Source organism: Mustelus asterias, chromosome 7 (assembly GCF_964213995.1).
Source record: "Mustelus asterias chromosome 7, sMusAst1.hap1.1, whole genome shotgun sequence".
Lineage (NCBI taxonomy): Eukaryota > Metazoa > Chordata > Chondrichthyes > Carcharhiniformes > Triakidae > Mustelus > Mustelus asterias.
Window position 1 is genome coordinate 46,037,950 of NC_135807.1, and position 18,823 is coordinate 46,056,772.

Below are 18,823 nucleotides of genomic sequence, written 5' to 3' on the forward strand. Positions count from 1 at the left end.
ACCACCTGCATGCTTACCTTCAGTGACTGGTGCACAAGGACACCCAGGTCCCGCTGCACACTCCCCTCTCCCAATTTACATCCATATGCCTTTGAAAATGACACGTGATAAAACCAGGCTTTTTTACCAAATGGGTTGAAATATGTTATAGTAAGCAAGTGTAATGAAATGTAACATAAGAAATAGGAGCTGGAGTAGGCCATCTGGCCCTTCGAGCCTGCCCCGCCATTCAACAAGATCATGGCTGATCTGAAGCGAATCAGTTCCACTTACCCGCCTGCTCCCCATATCCCCTAATTCCCTTATCGATCAGAAAACTATCTACCCGTGATTTAAACATATTCAACGAGGAAGCCTCCACCACTTCAATGGGCAGAGAATTCCAGAGATTCACTACCCTCTGAGAGAAGAAGTTCCCCCTCAACTCTGTTCTGAACCGGCCCCCCCTTATTTTGAGGCTGTGCCCTCTAGTTCTGGTTTCCTTTCTAAGTGGAAAGAATCTCTCCACCTCTACCCTATCCAGCCCCTTCATTATCTTATATGTCTCTATAAGATCACCCCTCATCCTTCTAAACTCCAACGAGTACAGACCCAATCTGTTTAATCTCTCCTCATAAGCTACACCCCTCATCTCCGGTATCAACCTGGTGAACCTTCTCTGCACTCCCTCCAAGGCCAATATATCCTTTCGCAAATAAAGGGACCAAAACTGCACACAGTACTCCAGTTGCGGCCTCACCAGTGCCTTGTACAGTTGCAGCAAGACCTCCCTGCTTTGATATTCTATTCCCCTCGCGATAAAGGCCAACATTCCATTCGCCTTCTTGATCACCTGCTGCACCTGCAGACTGAGTTTTTGCGATTCGTGCACAAGGACCCCCAGGTCCCTCTGCACAGTTGCACGATGTAATTTTTCTCCATTTAAATAATACTCCAATTTACTATTATTTCTTCCAAAGTGGATAACCTCACATTTGCTAACGTTATATTCCATCTGCCAGATCCTCGCCCACTCGCTCAGCCTATCCAAATCTCTCTGCAGACTTTCCGCGTCCTCCACGCAATTCGCTTTCCCACTCACCTTCGTGTCATCAGCAAACTTGAATACCCTAGATTCAGTCCCCTCCTCCAGATCATCTATGTAAATGGTAAACAATTGAGGCCCCAGCACCGATCCCTGCGGCACGCCACTGGTCACCAACTGCCAACCAGAAAAGCACCCATTTATCCCAACTCTCTACTTCCTGTTAGATAGCCAATCCCCAATCCACGCCAACACCTTACCCCTAACTCCGTGTACCCCAATCTTCTGCAGCAACCTTTTGTGAGGCACCTTATCGAACGCCTTCTGGAAATCTAAAAACACCACATCCACCGGTTCCCCTCTGTCAACCGCACTAGTGATATCTTCATAAAAGTCCAGTAGATTCGTCAAAAACGACTTTCCCTTCATGAATCCATGCTGCGTCTGCTTGATCGAACCATTCTTATTCAGGTGCTCTGTTATTTCCTCTTTAATAATGGACTCTAGCATCTTCCCAACTACGGACGTTAAGCTAACCGGCCTGTAGTTACCCGCCTTTTGTCTACTTCCTTTTTTAAACAGCGGCGTAACAGTAGCTGTTTTCCAGTCAGCCGGCACTACCATAAGACCATAAGACATAGGAGCGGAAGTAAGGCCATTTGGCCCATCGAGTCCACTCCACCATTCAATCATGGTTGATTTCAACTCCATTTACCCGCTCTCTCCCCATAGCCTTTAATTCCTCGAGAAATCAAGAATTTATCAATTTCTGTCTTGAAGACGCTCAACGTCTCGGCCTCCACAGCCCTCTGTGGCAATGAATTCCACAGACCCACCACTCTCTGGCTGAAGAAATTTCTCCTCATCTCTGTTCTAAAGTGACTCCCTTTTATTCTAAGGCTGTGCCCCCGCGTCCTAGTCTCCCCTGTTAATGGAAACAACTTCCCTACGTCCATCCTATCTAAGCCGTTCATTATCTTGTAAGTTTCTATCAGATCTCCCCTCAACCTCCTAAACTCCAACGAATACAATCCCACGATCCTCAGACGTTCATCGTATGTCAGGCCTACCATTCCTGGGATCATCCGTGTGAATCTCCGCTGGACCCGCTCCAGTGCCAGTATGTCCTTCCTGAGGTGTGGGGCCCAAAATTGCTCACAGTACTCCAAATGGGGCCTAACCAGTGCTTTATAAAGCCTCAGAAGTACATCCCTGCTTTTGTATTCCAAGCCTCTTGAGATAAATGACAACATTACATTTGCCTTCTTAATTACCACAGAGTCCAGCGAATTTTGATAAATTACTACTAACGCATCTGCTACTACCTCAGCCATTTCTTTCAGTACCCTGGGATGCATTCCATCCGGGCCCGGGGACTCGTCTACCTTCAGTCCTATTAGTCTACCAAGCACCACTTCCTTAGTAACAGTAATTGTATTAAGGACCTCCCCTCCCACCAACTCTCGATCTCTAATATTCGGCAAACTATTTGTGTCTTCCACCGTGAAGACCGACACAAAGAACTTATTTAAAGTCTCAGCCATTTCCTCGTTTTCCACTATTACATCCCCCTTCTCCTCTTTCAAGGGTCCAACATTCACTCTAGCCACTCTATTCCTTTTTATATACTTGTAAAAACTTTTACTATCATTTTTTATATTTTGAGCTAGTTTAGTTTCATAATCTATCTTTCCTTTCTTAATCGCTTTCTTAGTCGTTCTTTGTTTTTCTTTAAAGCTTTCCCAATCCACTAATTCTCCACTATTTTTGGCCACTCTGTACGCATCTGATTTTATTTTAATACTCTCCTTTATTTCCTTCGTTATCCACGTCCGGTTATCCTTTTTCTTACAGTCCTTCTTTATCACCGGAATATATATTTTTGCTGAGTACTTTAAAAAATCTCCTTAAAAATCCTCCACTGTTCCTCAGCCGTCCTACCTACCAGTCTGCTCGCCTGATAATGAAAATGATCTTGGCCTTGAATTTCTTGGGTTGAACCTGAAAAAGCAGCTAGCCAATTAGGCCAACCCATCGCTAATCCTAGAGTTCTTAGTGCATAAAGTGGTAAACCTTTGTTCACCACTTACAAAGCCAGTAATGGCAAGAGGGCCTAACTGAGGTGGGGACTCTGCACACTGCAAGTCCTAGGTTTCCTTGTCTGGAATGAACCATGGTGTAGGAACACAAGCTGATGCTTATTGGTATGCCACAGTGGGTTGCGGGGAGGGGGATTATAGGCAAGGACAGTGACCTACAAAACTGAAAGAAGGAACAAAGGTGTGCGGGTTAGGTTGGCCATGGAAAATTGCCTCTTAATGTTAGGGGGACTAGCAGGGTAGATATGTGGAGTTACGAGGGTAGGGTTTGGGTGGGATTGTGGTTGGTGCATACCCAATGAGACAAATAGCTGCCATCTGTACTGTAGAGATCGTGTGATTCTGATAACATTTTTATTTTGACAAATAATGTGTTGCCTCCTTTGCATAGTTGGTCTGAAGTAGAGATGGCTATTGTAGCGCCATTGGCATCACTCCTCTGGTTGTCAGGGAGCACGTTTTGCAACCCAGTGCCAATGAAGGGCCTTAGTGTTCCACAAGCTCTGATTGGAGTCAACACACCAAGTTATTGGTGGGTGCAAATCTAGTTTAACTATTGGGAGTGTGGATTTTGTATCAAACGTATAATTCCTTTATATCTAAAGGACCAGAGCCACAAAGGGACAGAAGTCTTGCCTCAGCTATACAATGCTCTGGTTAGACCACAGTGAACAATTCTGAGCACCACACCTTAGGAAAGATATACTAGCCTTGGAGGGATTGCGGCGTAGAGTTACAAGAATGATAGATGAACCACGTGAGTTTAATTACAAAGTGACACCACATAACCTAGGGTTGGAATTGCTGAAAATTAGAAGGTTAAAGATGATTTGATCAAAGTTCCCAAGATATAATCGGGAACAGATGGAAAGGAACTACTTCCACTGGTTGACCTTGTACCATGCTGTGTCCCAGTAGAGTCTTGAGTCCTCATCTGCAGGTGATGCAAATTCTGCTGCACTCTACTTGAAGTCTCACATCGGAGACACTTGCAGTGTCCTACTGTAAATTTGTCTGGTAACTACTTGTCCCTGAAAGTTTACTCATTCTTGAGAACCTGGTTTTGAGTTTTTCTCTTTTTTTTCCTGGAGCTTGCTTTGTTCAACTATGTGTTGGTTCCCCATGTGGGTGGAACCTTTCAATCTGCTGCACATGCATGCTCTCCGTTACTCCGTCAACCTGTCCTCCTCCTTCTGACCAAAAACACACTCCTTCTGGTGGCATGGTTGATTCAGAACTTGTCTTGAGCAATGTTTCAGGAGATTGATTACCAATTTAAATGACAGTTTTGACATCATTTGCTGAACCTGAATCGTGATTGTGTCCTTCGCTAGCATCCACAAAACACTTTCAGAAACGGGTACGCTGATATGATGAGAGTGCAAATTCTGGCTTTTTTATTCTTTCCTTCCTTGGTTCAAGGTTGCTAAAGCCAGCTCCATTACCCCATTGATATCCCAAGGTTAGATCAGCCCAGGGATCAAACCTTTGCTGAAACTTAACAAACATTCATCCGCTAACCCATTGTTATAGAGTCATAGAGGTTTACAGCATGGAAACAGGCCCTTCGGCCCAACTTGTCCATGCCGCCCTTTTTTCTTTAACCACTAAGCTAGTCCCAATTGCCTGCATTTGGCCCATATCCCTCTATACCCATCTTACCCATGTAACTGTCCAAATGCTTTTTAAAAGACAAAATTGTACTCGCCTCTACCTCTGGCAGCTTGTTCCAGACGCACTCCACCCTGTGTATGAAAAGATTGCCCCTCTGAACCCTTTTGTACCTCTTCCCTCTCACCTTAAACCTATGCCCTCTAGTTTTAGACTTTCCTACCTTTGGGGAAAGATGTTGACTATCTAGCTGATCTTTGCCCCTCATTATTTTATAAACCTCTATACAATCACCCATAAGTCTCCTACGCCTCGGAAAAAAGTCCCAGTCTATCCAGCCTTTCCTTATAACTCAAACCATCAAGTCCTGGTAGCATCCTAGTAAATCTTTTCTGCACTCTTTCTAGTTTAATAATCTCCTTTCTATAATAGGGTGACCAGAACTGTACATAGTATTCCAAGTGTGGTCTTACCAATGTCTTGTACAACTTCAACAAGACGTCCCAACTCCTGTATTCAATGTTCTGACCAATGAAACCAAGTGTGCTGAATGCCTTCTTCACCACTCTGTCCCCCTGTGATTCCACTTTTAAGGAGCTATGAACCTGTACCCCTAGATCTTTGTTCTATAACTCTCCCAACACCCTACCATTAACTGAGTAAGTCCTGTCCTGATTCGATCTACCAAAATGCATCGCCCCACATTTATCTAAATTAAATTCCATCTGTCATTCATCAGCCCACTGGCCCAATTGATCAAGATCCCATTGCAATCCTAGGTAACCTTCTTCACTGTCCACTATGCCACCAATTTTGGTGTCATCTGCAAACTTACTAACCATGCCTCCTAAATTCTCATCCAAATCATTAATATAAATGACAAATACCAGTGGACCCAGTACCAATCCCTGAGGCACACCGCTGGTCACAGGCCTTCCGTTTGAGAAACAACCTTCTACAACCTCCCTGTTTTTTGACATCAAGCCAATTTTGTATCCATTTGGCTACCTCATCCTGGAGTCCGTGAGATGTAACCTTGTGCAACAACCTACCATGCAGTGCCTTGTCCATGTAGACAACATCAACTGCACTGCCCTCATCTACCTTCTTGGTTTCCCCTTCAAAAAAACTCATCCAATTCGTGAGACATGATTTTCCACTCTCAGATGAATGCGGCCTGTCCCCAATCAGTCCTTGCCTCTAAATGCCTTTAGATCCCGTCTCTCAGAATACCTTCTAACTACTTACCCACTACAGGTCTTAGACTCACCGGCCTGTAGTTCCCAGGCTTTTCCCTGCAGCTCTTTTTAAACACAACATTTGCCACCCTGTGGCTGTCGATGATTCAAATTTCTTTGCCAGGGAACCCACAATTTCCTCCCTAGCCTCCCTCAATGTCCTGGGATACACTTCAACAGGTCCCGGGGATTTATCTACCTTGATATGCTTTAAGACTTCCAGCACTTCCTTCTCTGTAATATGTACAATTCTCAAGACATCACTATTTATTTCCCCAAGTTCCCTAACATGCAACAGTAAACACTGATGAGAAATATTCATTTAGCATCTCACCCATCTTGTGGACCCGCACATAGAAGACCTTGTTGATCCTTAAGAGGCCCGACTCTCTCCCTTGTTACTCTTTTGCCCTTTTATGTATTTGTAGAAGCTCTTTGAATTCTCCTTTGCCTTATCTGCCAAAGCAATCATGTGTCCACTTTTTGCCCTCCTGATTTCTCTCAACTCTACTCCGACACCCTCTATACTCTTCAAGGGATCCCAGCTGCCAATGCATGTCATATCCCTCCTTCTTCTTGACCAGGGCCTCGATATCCCAAGTCATCCAGGATTCCCTACTTCTACCAAGCTCGCTTTTCACTCTAAAAGGAATGTGCTTACCCTGAACCCTGGTTAACACTCTTTTGAAAATCTCCCACTTACCAGCCGTCCCTTTACCTCCCAACAGACTCCCCCAATCAACTTTTGAAAGTTTTTGTCTAATATCAAAATTGGCCTTGCCCCAATTTAGAATTTTAACTTTTGGGCCAGACCTATCATTTTCCATATCTATTTTAAAACTAATGGAATTATGGTCACTGGTCCCAAAGTGATCCCTCACTAACACATTGTTCTATAATATTTATTGTAAAACATGTTAATATTTTGCGATTGTTTTTTTTACAGGAGAGCTCCCACCTCCTTACAGCCCAGTGGCTAGTCCTGATGTTGGAGGGGTGCCAGTAATAAACTGTCGTGTGTGCCAATCCCTGATTAATTTGGAGGGCAAGCTCCACCAGCATGTTGTTAAATGCACTGTTTGTAATGAAGCCACGGTAAGAATATCTAAATATTATATAAGTTGATGACCAGCAGTAGCATGCAATGAAGAGCAGTTTTGCCTGGATGTGTGTATAGTTTTTAATTTTCTCGAAGGCACTGAAGCTTAAATTTTTTTGCAGTTTCCAAAATGAACAATTTCTTCTATGTATGCATTTTTTAATGGATTTGATTTTATTAAATGGAACATGAACATGTAAGGATATTTAGAATGATTTTCTCGAGTAAAGGTTTGTGTTGCTAATATTCTGAGTAAGTTGATGCTGAAATAATACTCTTTTTTAAAATACTACATGTAACAAAGTTTCCTTTACAATCTTTGCTAGTGGTCTGTTATTAACTGTGCAAGGACTTATAAGCCCATATTAGAGCACTTCTGAAATTTCCTTTGTATATGTTCTATGACCAGAAATCAGTATTCCCGGTAGCAGCTTTTTTGTGTGTGCAGAAGCTGCTGCTGTAGTTTCTTAGGATTAATACTGAAATGAACCCACAATTTATTTTTGTACGTCAACTCTCCCATTTTAAAAAATAAATCTGGAAGCAAGGTGGATGCAGGCAAAGATTCAGTTTCCTTTGGAAAACCTCAGAGTTCTTGCATGTTTTTCAATTAAGGACACAAGTTCAATTTGGAAATGATAAAGGATAGAGTGGTTGTACCAAAGCATCATCTATCAGTATATTAACAGTTCCTCTTGTTAATCAGTTCCTATATCCTTTCTACCTTGTATAAATTTGGCAGCTGAAATAAAAATAGTAATTACAGTCATGCAAGTCTAGTGACCTTGTAAGATCATGTCCACTGATAGAATTTTTCATTTAGAATAAGAGTATTGACACTTAATTGTTTAATTTCTTCCTATTTGTGGTAGAGTTCCACAAAGTTGGCATACAATTAATAGACTACCATACAAAGGAGCAATAATTTAATCCACAATACATTTGCTTCAAAATAAAAATGTAAATTGCGCTCCTGTTACTCTGGGGGAGGGAAAAAGACACGCTAACATATGTTATTTTCTGTGGATGTACATAATCCATTCCCCTCTCAATTTTCTTTTGAGTCTGACTAATTCTTTTCAGGTAGTACTACTGAAGTTGTCTAACTTCACTGTCCCAAGTGCCGTATACAGTTTCACGAAGAAATAGAGAGCTGCGTATCCAAGTTTGCCAATGGCGCTACATTGGGTGGCACAGTATGCAATGTAGGTGAGAGCAGAAAGTTACAAAGGGACATTGATAAATTAAAGTGAGTGGGCAAAACTGCAGTAGATTGAGTTGGAAAGTCTGAGGTCATCCATTTTGCATGTGCAAAAGATGCATCAGCATATTTGCTAAATGGTAAGAAGAAAGGAGCTGTAGAAAAGTTGAGATTTTAGGGGGCCATGTATACAAACCTTTAAGATCTAGAAGACAGATACAAAAATATGTGAAGATGTAACTGAAACGAAACTAGGAGGCCGGAATACAAAAGGAACAGAAGCTGTACTATAAAGGTCTAAAGCTCAATTTGGACAGCATCACTGAACCTCAGGAAGGATATGTTGGCATTGGAGGGGGTGCAGTGCAGATTTATCAGAATGATACTAAGGCTCAGTGAGTTAAATTATGAGAGCAGGTCGTACAGACTAGCGTGAGAAATTATGAGAGCAGTTTGCAGACTTGTGTTTCTTGTGGATAGAAGATTGAGGTGATTTAGTTGAGGTATTCAAGGTGATTACAGTATTTGGTAGGGTAGATAAAGAGAAACGATTCCACCTGATGGGGATATCCAGAATAAGGGGACATAATCTTAAAATTACTGCTCGGCCATTCAGTGGTGATATGAGAAAGCACTTATAGGCTGGAATTTTACCACCTCGCCTGCCCCGGAATCGGCATGGGTGAGGCTTGCAGAACGGAATTCTCCATTGGCCTCGGGTGGGATTTTACCAGCCTCACCCAAGCGAGGTCATAAAATTCCGCACAAAGACTCCAAAATGCAGTGAAAATCCAATGTTGGAGCATCAAATATCCAGTAATGTACCAGAGTTACCATCTATATAGATGACACTCTGAAGAACATAAGAATTGGGAGCAGGAGTAAACCAAATGGCTTATTAAGTCTGCTCTGCCTGAGACTGCTGTTTTATGCCATGTGATCATGGCTGATCTTGGGCTTTTTGCTGCTGTGTGAGAAGATCATGGATCAAGCCCAATCTCAGAGACTTAACATTTCAATTGAGTACTGAAAGACTGCTACACTGTTGCAGGTGCAGTTAGTTGAAAAGGATGTTAAACGGATTCAAAATTAACCCCTTAAGTCAATATGAAGACTCCATGTCATTACTTCTGATTTGATTTATTGTTGTCACATGTATTAGTATACAGTGAAAAGTATTGTTTCTTGCACGCTATACAGACAAAGCATATCGTTCATAGAGAAGGAGACGAGAGAGTGCAGAATGTAGTGTTACACTCATAGCTAGGGTGTAGAGAAAGATCAACTTAATGCAAAGTAAGTCCATTCAAAAGTCTGACTTGAGTCAGTTGGTACGTGACCTCAGACTTTGGTATCTTTTCCCTGACGGAAGAAAGTGGAAGAGAGAATATCCGGGGTGCATGGGGTCCTTAATTATGCTGGCTGCTTTGCCGAGGCAGCGGGAAGTGTGGACAGAGTCAATGGATGGGAGGCTGGTTTGCATGATGGATTGGGCTACATCCACGACCTTTTGTAGTTTTTTGTGGCCTTGGGCAGAGCAGGAGCCATACCAAGCTGTGAAACAACCAGAAAAAATGCTTTCTATGGCGCATCTGTGAAAAGTTGGTGAGAGTCATACCAAGTTGTGATACTTGAAAATGAAACTGTGTTTACTTGAAAATGAACAAGAGAGCTCTCCCAATGTTCTGATCAATACATGTATCTCAACCAAATATCGCTAAAAGCGATTTATATTGCAATTTATAATACCTTGCTGTAACAAATTGCTGCATTTCACTACAGTTACAAAAGTGCCGCTCACCTCCAATGCCTGGAAGTGAAACACTTTGGGAGATCCCTATGGATGTGAAAGATGTTATATAAATGCAAGTTTGTTCTTTTTACCTTTTTTCTTTATGTTACTTTAAAGCATTTCAAATACAATGAATTATGAAATGCAGTCAAACTTTTTCAGACAATCCAGCAGCCATTTTGCACAGCAGTGAGAGAATGATCAATTAGTGTATTTTTGGTAGTCTTTGAGGGAAGAATGTCAATCGACTGAATTCCTTGCTGCTCTTTGAATAGTGTAACATGATCTTTTATCATCATCTGAATGACTAGATCAGGCAGATGGACCTCAATCTAACACCCCATCTAAAGGATGGCAGCTCTGACAATACAAAACTTTGTCAATGCTTTACTGTGGTCAGTTTAGGGTAAGGTTTGAACTGGGAGCATTCCAACAATAATGGTGCGTGTGCTGCTGGAGCACAAGAGAATGACAACATCTTCTATTGATAGTCTTTCACCTAATAAAAATGTCTAGAAATGCTTCACAGGAACATTACCAGACAAAGTTTGATGCCAAGTCACACACATGTTAAGACAGCTGACAAAAATCCTGATCAAAAAGATGGATTTTATGGAATGCTGAGAGGAAGAAAGAGAATTGGGGAGTTTGAAGTTTTTGGGAGGACATTCCGCAGTTCAGGATGTAGGCAGTTGAAGGCACCATACCAGTGGTGCCTATAAAGTGAACTAAGTGAAGGGTTGAATAGTTGAGAGAGAGAGAGATGTTGATGAATGATTGGAAGTGTAGTAGAGCACATGATGAGCTTGTTGTCCATGGGTTCGGGCGGCACGGTAGCACAGTGGTTAGCACTGCTGCTTCACAGCTCCAGGGTCCCGGGTTCGATTCCCGGCTCGGGTCACTGTCTGTGTGGAGTTTGCACATTCTCCTCGTGTCTGCGTGGGTTTCCTCCGGGTGCTCCGGTTTCCTCCCACAGTCCAAAGACGTGCGGGTTAGGTTGATTGGCCAGGTTAAAAATTGCCCCTTAGAGTCCTGAGATGCGTAGGTTAGAGGGATTAGTGGGTAAATATGTGGGGATAGGGCCTGGGTGGGATTGTGGTCGGTGCAGACTCGATGGGCCGAATGGCCTCCTTCTGCACTGTAGGGTTTCTATGATTTCTATGGGTTCATGGCTTTTGTATACTCAAGGTTGCATGTATTTTATCTCTCAAAGTCAACATAATTAATTCCTCTAAAACACATCGACTTACAAATTAATTTCTTGAACTATATCTGTGAACTAGCTAATAGTGACTACACTGGGTAATTAAACATCTGCACTGACTCATCAATTGGCTTGCACAGCTTGGTAGAGTATTGTATAGCATAATAAATTTAATCCCTTTAAATTGTTTGCAGTTTTTCAACTTAGTTATAGGCAATTTTCAGACAGCAATGCAATCAGTAACTGTGTATTTCATTTTGTTGCTGCGCTGATCTAATTCCTTAATCAATTCTGCAGCATTGAGATTCTTTGTGCTATGCCAGATTCTAGTATGCTGGGTTCATACATGACCTACAATACAACAGCTTTTGTCCATTTTAAGCTTGACAGTCAGTTTTTTGTCAAGGCTGAATGTGGCAATTTTTGGTTGGTTTCATGTTGTGATTTTTCACTTCCTTGAGATTTGCCAGAATATATATAAAGATATAGTTACATTGGGACATATTTACTACCTATTCTTGCCTTTCCATTTAAACAAAAATGGTTTGGAGTTCTTCTCCTGGCAGATGTTGTATACTTTTTGCAGTTCTCAACTGATCAGGTTTCTAAGGAAGTAAGCCCTAAATGGACTAGTTAGTGACAGGCAGCATGGTTTTGTATGGGGAAGGTCCTGTCTCACTTGATTGAGTTTTTTGAAGAGGTAACAGATTAATTGATGAGGGAAGGGGTGTGGATGTAGTTTATGTGGACTTTGGCAAAGCGTTTAACAAGATCCCACATAGCAGACTGGTACAAAAGCTAAAACCATATGGGATTCTGGGTAGGCTGGCTATTTCGATACAGAACTGGCTTGATGAATCAAGATAGAGCAACGATGGAAGGGTGCTTTTCAGAATGGAGATCTGTAGCTAGTGATGTTCCGCAGGGATCAGTGCTGGGACCTCTGTTGTTTGTAGTATATATAAATGATCTGGAGGAAAATGTGGGTGGTCTAATTAGTAAGTTTGCGGATGACATGAAGATTGAGGGAATTACTGATAGTGCTGGGGATTGTCAAAGGATACAACTGGATAGGTATAGATAGATGAGAGACTAGGGCACAGAAATGGCAGGTGGAGTTTAATCTGGACAAATACAAGGTGATGCATTTTGGAGGATCAAATTTAGGTGTTAATTATACTGCAAATGGCAGAGCCCTTAGGAACATTAGCATACAGAGGGATCTGGGCGTACAGGTCCACAGTTCCTTCAAAGTGGCAACACAGGTGGCCAAGGTGATTAAGAAGGCATATGCCTTCATTTGCCGGGACATTGAGTACAAGAGTTGGAAAACCATGTTGCAGCTATATAAAATCATGTTTATGCGGCGTTTGGAGTATTGCGTGCAGCTCTGGTCAGCACCCTATCAGAAGGATGTGGAAGCTTTGGTGAGAGTGCAAAGAAGGTTCACCAGGATGTTGCCTGTTCTCGAGAGCATTGGCTAAGAGGAGAGGTTGAATAGACTGGGATTGTTTTCAGTGGAAGGACAGAGGCTGAGGGGGAGACCTGATAGAGGTCTACAAAATTACAGAAGGCATAGATGGGGTGGATAGTGAGAGGTTTTTTCCAAGTGTGGAAGTGTCAATTACAAAGGAGCACAGGTTCAAGGTGAGAGAGCGAAAGTTTAAGGGAGATGTGCAAGGTAAATTTTTCACACACAAAGTGGTGGGTGCTTGGAAGGCGCTGCCAGAGGAGGTGGTGGAAGCAGGTGCATTAGCAACATTTAAGAGGCATCTAGATGGGTAAATGAATAGAGGGATATGGTCCGAATAAGGGCAGAAGGTTTTTTGTTTAGTTTAGTGAGGTCATCGTGATCAGCACGGGCTTGGAGGGCCGAAGGCCTGTTTCTGTGCTTTACTTTTCTTTGTTCTTTGTAAGTATTGTTCTCTTTGACACTCCTGGCTGGTTTGAACCATTTCCCATTCAATGTTTTTGAGAAACTTGGGCTTTATAGAATTTTCTCCCACCGGCGATTGGCAATGGAATCTGAAAAAGATCTGTGTTAGAGCCTCAGTCACTGACTATATTTATTAATGACTTACATGGAGGGATAGAAAGCCACATATCCAAATTTGTTGATGACATATCAGCGGGTGACATTGTAAGTAATGAGATGGAAGCATACAATTACAAAGAAATATTGTGAGATTAAGTGAATGGGCAAAACTGTGGTAAATGGATTTCATCGTAGGCAAATGTGAGATCTCCACTTTACATCTTTTTTAAAAAAGTTTTTTAAAAATACTTTCTAAATGGTGAAAACCTAAGAACCTGGGTTCGGGTTTCACATATTTAGATCATTTAAAATGCCAAGAACTGGTACAGAAAGTAGTCAAAGTTAATGGAATTTTGGCCTTTATATCCAGAGGATTGGAACATGAAAGGATGGAAGTCATGCTTCAGCTATACAAATCCCTGGTTAGACCACATCTTGAGTACCGCATGCAATTCTGGGCCCTATGCCTGAGGAAGGATATATCGGTGGGAGTGCAATGCAGATTTAACAGCATGATTCTTGGACTCCAAAGGTTAAGTTATGAGGGTGAGGTTACACAAACCCAGGTTGTGTTGCCTGGAATTTGGAATGAAAAGGGATGATTTTATCTGAGTTTGCAAGATGCTAAGAGAACAGCTAGGATGGATAATAACGAAAAATTGTTTCGGGTAGTTTATGACTAGGGCCATTGTCTAAAAGTTAGTGCCAGACATTAGAGGAGTGAAATTAAGAAACACTTCTACACACGCAAGATTGCAGAAGGTTGGAACTCTCTTCCATACACTAGAGTTGATCTAGATTGCTAGGTAGCTATTAGTCAAAGGGTTTTAAAAATAATAAATAGGCATTATTGCCCATTCCTAATTGCCCTTGAGCTGTTGCAGTCCATGTGGTTTTAGGGAAGGGTATTAAGGGATATAGGACAAGGGGAACTAGGAGTTAGGTTGCAGATTAAGTGGCAGACAATTGTGCTCTAGGCTGCTGTGGGAGGCAAGGGAGGAGATTGCAGGGGCTCTGACCCAAATTTTGAATTTCTCTCTGGCCACAAGGGAGGTGCCAGACGATTGGAGAACAACTAATGTGGTTCTGCTATTTAAGAAGGGTTGTAGAGATAAACCAGGGAACTACAAAGCAGAGAGTCTCATGTCAGTGATAGCGAAACTAATGGAGAAACTTCTGAAGGAGAGCATCTCCACTTGGAGAGGTAAAACCTGATCAGGAATAGTCATAGAATCATAGAATCTACAGTGCAGAAGGAGGCCATTTGGCCCATTGAGCCTGTACCGACAACAACCCCACCCATGTCCTATCTCCATAACCCCACATGTTTACCCTCCTAGTCCCCCGACAAGGGGCAATTTAACATGGCCAATCAACCTAACCCACACATCTTGGACTGTGGGAGGAAACCGGAACACTCGAAGGAAACCCATGCAGACATAGGAAGAATGTGCAGACAGTGACCTGAGGCCAGAATTGAACCTGGGTACCTGGCGTTGTGAGGCCACAATGCTAATCACTTTGCACTGTCAGCATGGCTTCGTCAGAGGGAGGTCATGCCTAATAAATTTGATTGAATTTTGACAAGGTTCCACATGGGAGACTTGGAAAGAAGGTAAATTCACATGTAATACAGGGTAATTTGATAAAATGGATTCAAAATTGGCTCAATTGTAGGGGACAGGGTGATGACAGAAGGCTGCTTTAGTGACTGGAAGCCAGTGTCCAGTAGCGTACCACAGGGATCTGTGTTGGGCCTTCTATTCATCATTTATGACATTGATGACTATGTGGGGGGACAGGATTAGTAAGTTTGTGAATGACGTGAAGATTGGACGTGAACAGTGAGGCGGAGTGTCTTGGGCAACAAGAAGATATAGACAGAATGGCTAAATGGGCAGATAAGTGGCAGATGGAATTTAACTCTGAAAAGTGTGAGGTTATACATTTTGGAAGGAGTAATTTGACAAAAAAGTACTCCTTGAATGGCAGGACACTAGGAAGTTCTGTGGACCAAAGGGACCTTGGCGTGTTTGTCCATAGATCTCTGAAAGCAGAAGGGCATGTTATGTTAGTAGCATGGTGAAAAAGGCATATGGGCAGCTTGCCTTTATCAATCAAGGCATAGATTACAAAAGCATGGAAGTCATGTTGGAATTGTATAGAACTTTGGTGAGGCCAAGGCTAGAGTACTGTGTGCAGTTCTGGTCGCCACATTATCAGAAGGATGTGATTGCACCCTGTGGTGGACCTCAGTTGTGCCTTTGTCCTATATGGACCACCGTTGTGTGTGTTTGTCATACCTGGACACATCCCCTTCCAGTTTGGTTCCTCCCCTCAGCACCTAGTATAAAGGTGGCTGTCTCCTCCCCCTTGTTCAGTCCAGGTCGGTTATTTGTTGGGATCTGCTCCTGATTCTGTTGTGAATAAAAGCCTACACTTATATTGGCATATCGGTAGTCTTTCGCCTTATTGATAGCGCATCACACCCGAGGGGGTGCAGAGGAGATTCACCAGGATGCTGCCTGGGAAGGAACATGTAAGCTACGAAGAGAGGTTGGGTAGGTTTGGGTTGTTTTCGTTGGAGCAGAGAAGACTGAGGGGCTACCTGATCGAGGTGTACAAGATTAAAAGAGACATGGACAGAGTGGATAAGGAGCAGTTGTTCCCCTTAGTTGAAGGGTCAGTCACGAGGAATGTGAGGAAAAACTTTTTTACCCAGAGAGTGGTGACGTTCTGGAATGCTCTGCCTAGGAGGGTGGTAGAGGCGGGTTGCCTCGCATCCTTTTAAAAGGTATCTGGATGAGCACTTGGCACATTGCAACATTCAGAACTATGGGCCAAATGCTGGCAGATGGGATTAGGTGGGAGTTCAGGTGTTTCTGTGATAATTAGATTGGCAATATTTCTAGCATGAATTACTGGTTTGTTAATCCAAAGCAATCTTTTATTGTCAGGATTTTGACTTGCATTGTGTATTTTATATTTTAAATAGCGTTACTTTAATCAGCCTTTGTAGTAACAAGATATTTTAAGTATTTGTAGAAGAAGCTTTTTTGTTAATTAAATGTTTTTTTCCCCTAGCCAATCAAAAATCCTCCAGCAGGAAAGAAGTATGTACGATGTCCTTGCAATTGTCTCCTTATTTGCAAGGATACATCACGGCGCATTGGGTGTCCAAGGCCTAACTGGTTGGTATGAAGTTGCTGCATTCTAGATTCTAAAGATTCAAGTCTATTCTTAAATAAGAGCTTGCTGAAATCTTCAAGTTATCATCCTTTTGGCATGGGACATTTGCAAATAATAAATTGCGTAAACCTTGTTAACTAAAAGAACACCTGATGAGGTAAATGCATCAAAATGAATCTACCACTTTTTAAAAATTTGATATTACTTCTTGCAAAATGGCAATTTCTAACCATGAAAAAATTGCCCTTTTTATTAGTGGTTCCCTTTTCCCTAATGAGAAAGAATAATATCAATGTTCAAAGTTCATCACGGATAAAATTAGGATTATCTGACAAACCTCTAAGATAAACTTGACAAAGTTCTACAGGTAGCAATTTGCAATTTTTGGAATATAGTCATGCACAAGCATCATCTAAAGAAATGTGTTGATATTTTGAACTTGATGGTTTTGCACAAGGCTCTGCCCATGGTCGATACATTTCCCATGCAAAATATTTATATTCTATGATTTGAATTTCACAAGTTACTTATAAGGTCATAGTTTAGAGTCGCTGGCCAATGCATTTTTTAGGCTGTATTTTGATCGGTTCATTTTTAATTCATTATTAGAACATAGAACAGTACAGCACAGAACAGGCCCTTCGGCCCACGATGTTGTGCCGAGCTTTGTCTGAAACCCAGATCAAGCTATTTCCTCCCTATCATCCCGAAGTACTCCATGTGCCTATCCAATAGCTTCTTAAATGTTCCTAAAGTTTCTGAACCCACTATCCCTGCAGGCAGTCCATTCCACAGCCCAACCACTCTGAGTAAAAAACCTACCTCGGACATCCTTCCTATATCTCCCACCATGAACCCTATAGTTATGCCCCCTAGTTACCACTCCATTCACCCGAGGAAATAGTCTTTGAACGTTCACGCTATCTATCCCCCTCATCATCTTATAAACCTCTATCAAGTCTCCTCTCAACCTCCTCCGCTCCAAAGAGAAAAGCCCAAGTTTCCTCATAAGACCTACCCCCCAAACCAGGCAGCATCCTGGTAAATCTCCTTTGCACTCTTTCCAGTGTCTCCACATCCTTCTTGTAGTGAGGTGACCAGAACTGCACACAATATTCCAAATGTGGTCTCACCAAGGTCCTGTACAGTTGCAGCATAACCCCACAGCTCTTAAACTCAAACCCCCTGTTAATGAATGCCAACACACTATAGGCCTTCTTCACGGCTCTATCCACTTGAGTGGCAACCTTCAGAGATCTATGGATATGAACCCCAAGATCTCTCTGTTCCTCCACATTCTTCAGGTCCCTACCTTTGACCCTGTAATCCACATTTAAATTTGTCCTACCAAAATGAATCACCTCGCATTTGTCAGGGTTAAACTCCATTTGCCATTTTTCAGCCCAGCTCTGCATCCTATCTATATCTCTTTGCAGCCTACAACAGCCCTCCACCTCATCCACTACTCCACCAATCTTGGTGTAAACAGCAAATTTACTGATCCAACCTTCAGCCCCCTCCTCCAAGTCATTTATAAAAATTACAAATAGCAGAGGACCAAGCACTGATCCCTGTGGCACTCCGCTGGTAACCGGTTTCCAGTCCGAAAATTTTCCATCCACCACCACCCTCTGTCTTCTGTTAGATAGCCAGTTACCTATCCAATCGGCCAAACTTCCCTCTATCCCACACATCCTTACTTTCTTCATAAGCCGACCGTGGGGGACTTTATCAAACGCCTTACTAAAATCCATGTATATGACATCACCTGCACTACCTTATTCTTAGTTGTTACTATTTAAGTACTTAGGCTGGGAATTTCTCTGAGGTTTCTAAGAGCCTCACACGATTTAGATGTGGGGTAACTGGTTTATAAGAGGACAACTCAAGTCCAGCAATACCTGTGCAGAAAGACTTTACACTTGAACTGCCATATGGACAATTAGCAATTGCAGATCAGTCATATATAATGTATTCTACTGCATTTTTCTTTCCATTAACTGGAGAGTATAATAAGTAGGCTATCAGCAATTAATGAAAGTAAAATCTAACCTGAGATGTTTTGTTTGATCCATCTTTCCCCATGAATCCGTGTTTATAGACCCTTCCACACAACTAAACATGTCAAAGAAACCCTGCTTCTGCTGCACAAGACATGGCTGTTGATTTATTGTACTCACTGCTGAAAAGTCTGAAACAGAGAATTGCTTTCCCCATAGACATGAATGTTGAAACCCTGCAAACTGCCAGAAGAAGACATTGCTGCCTCAGCCAACCTGTAGTGGATACATTACAAAACAAGTGACAAATCTTTGTTTGCAAGGGGCAACA

The 18,823-nt window shown here is 42.3% G+C and overlaps 1 protein-coding gene across 1 annotated transcript in view; it reads left to right on the forward strand.

Annotated features, from left to right (window-relative positions):
• pip4p2 (phosphatidylinositol-4,5-bisphosphate 4-phosphatase 2) overlaps positions 1 to 18,823 on the forward strand; it is an 89,074-nt gene that overhangs the window by 22,410 nt on the left and 47,841 nt on the right. Inside the window, exons 2-3 of the mRNA XM_078216008.1 lie at positions 6,919 to 7,067; positions 16,388 to 16,494. Of these exons, the coding sequence (XP_078072134.1) occupies positions 6,919 to 7,067; positions 16,388 to 16,494 (256 nt within the window). The remainder of the gene's footprint in view (positions 1 to 6,918; positions 7,068 to 16,387; positions 16,495 to 18,823) is intronic.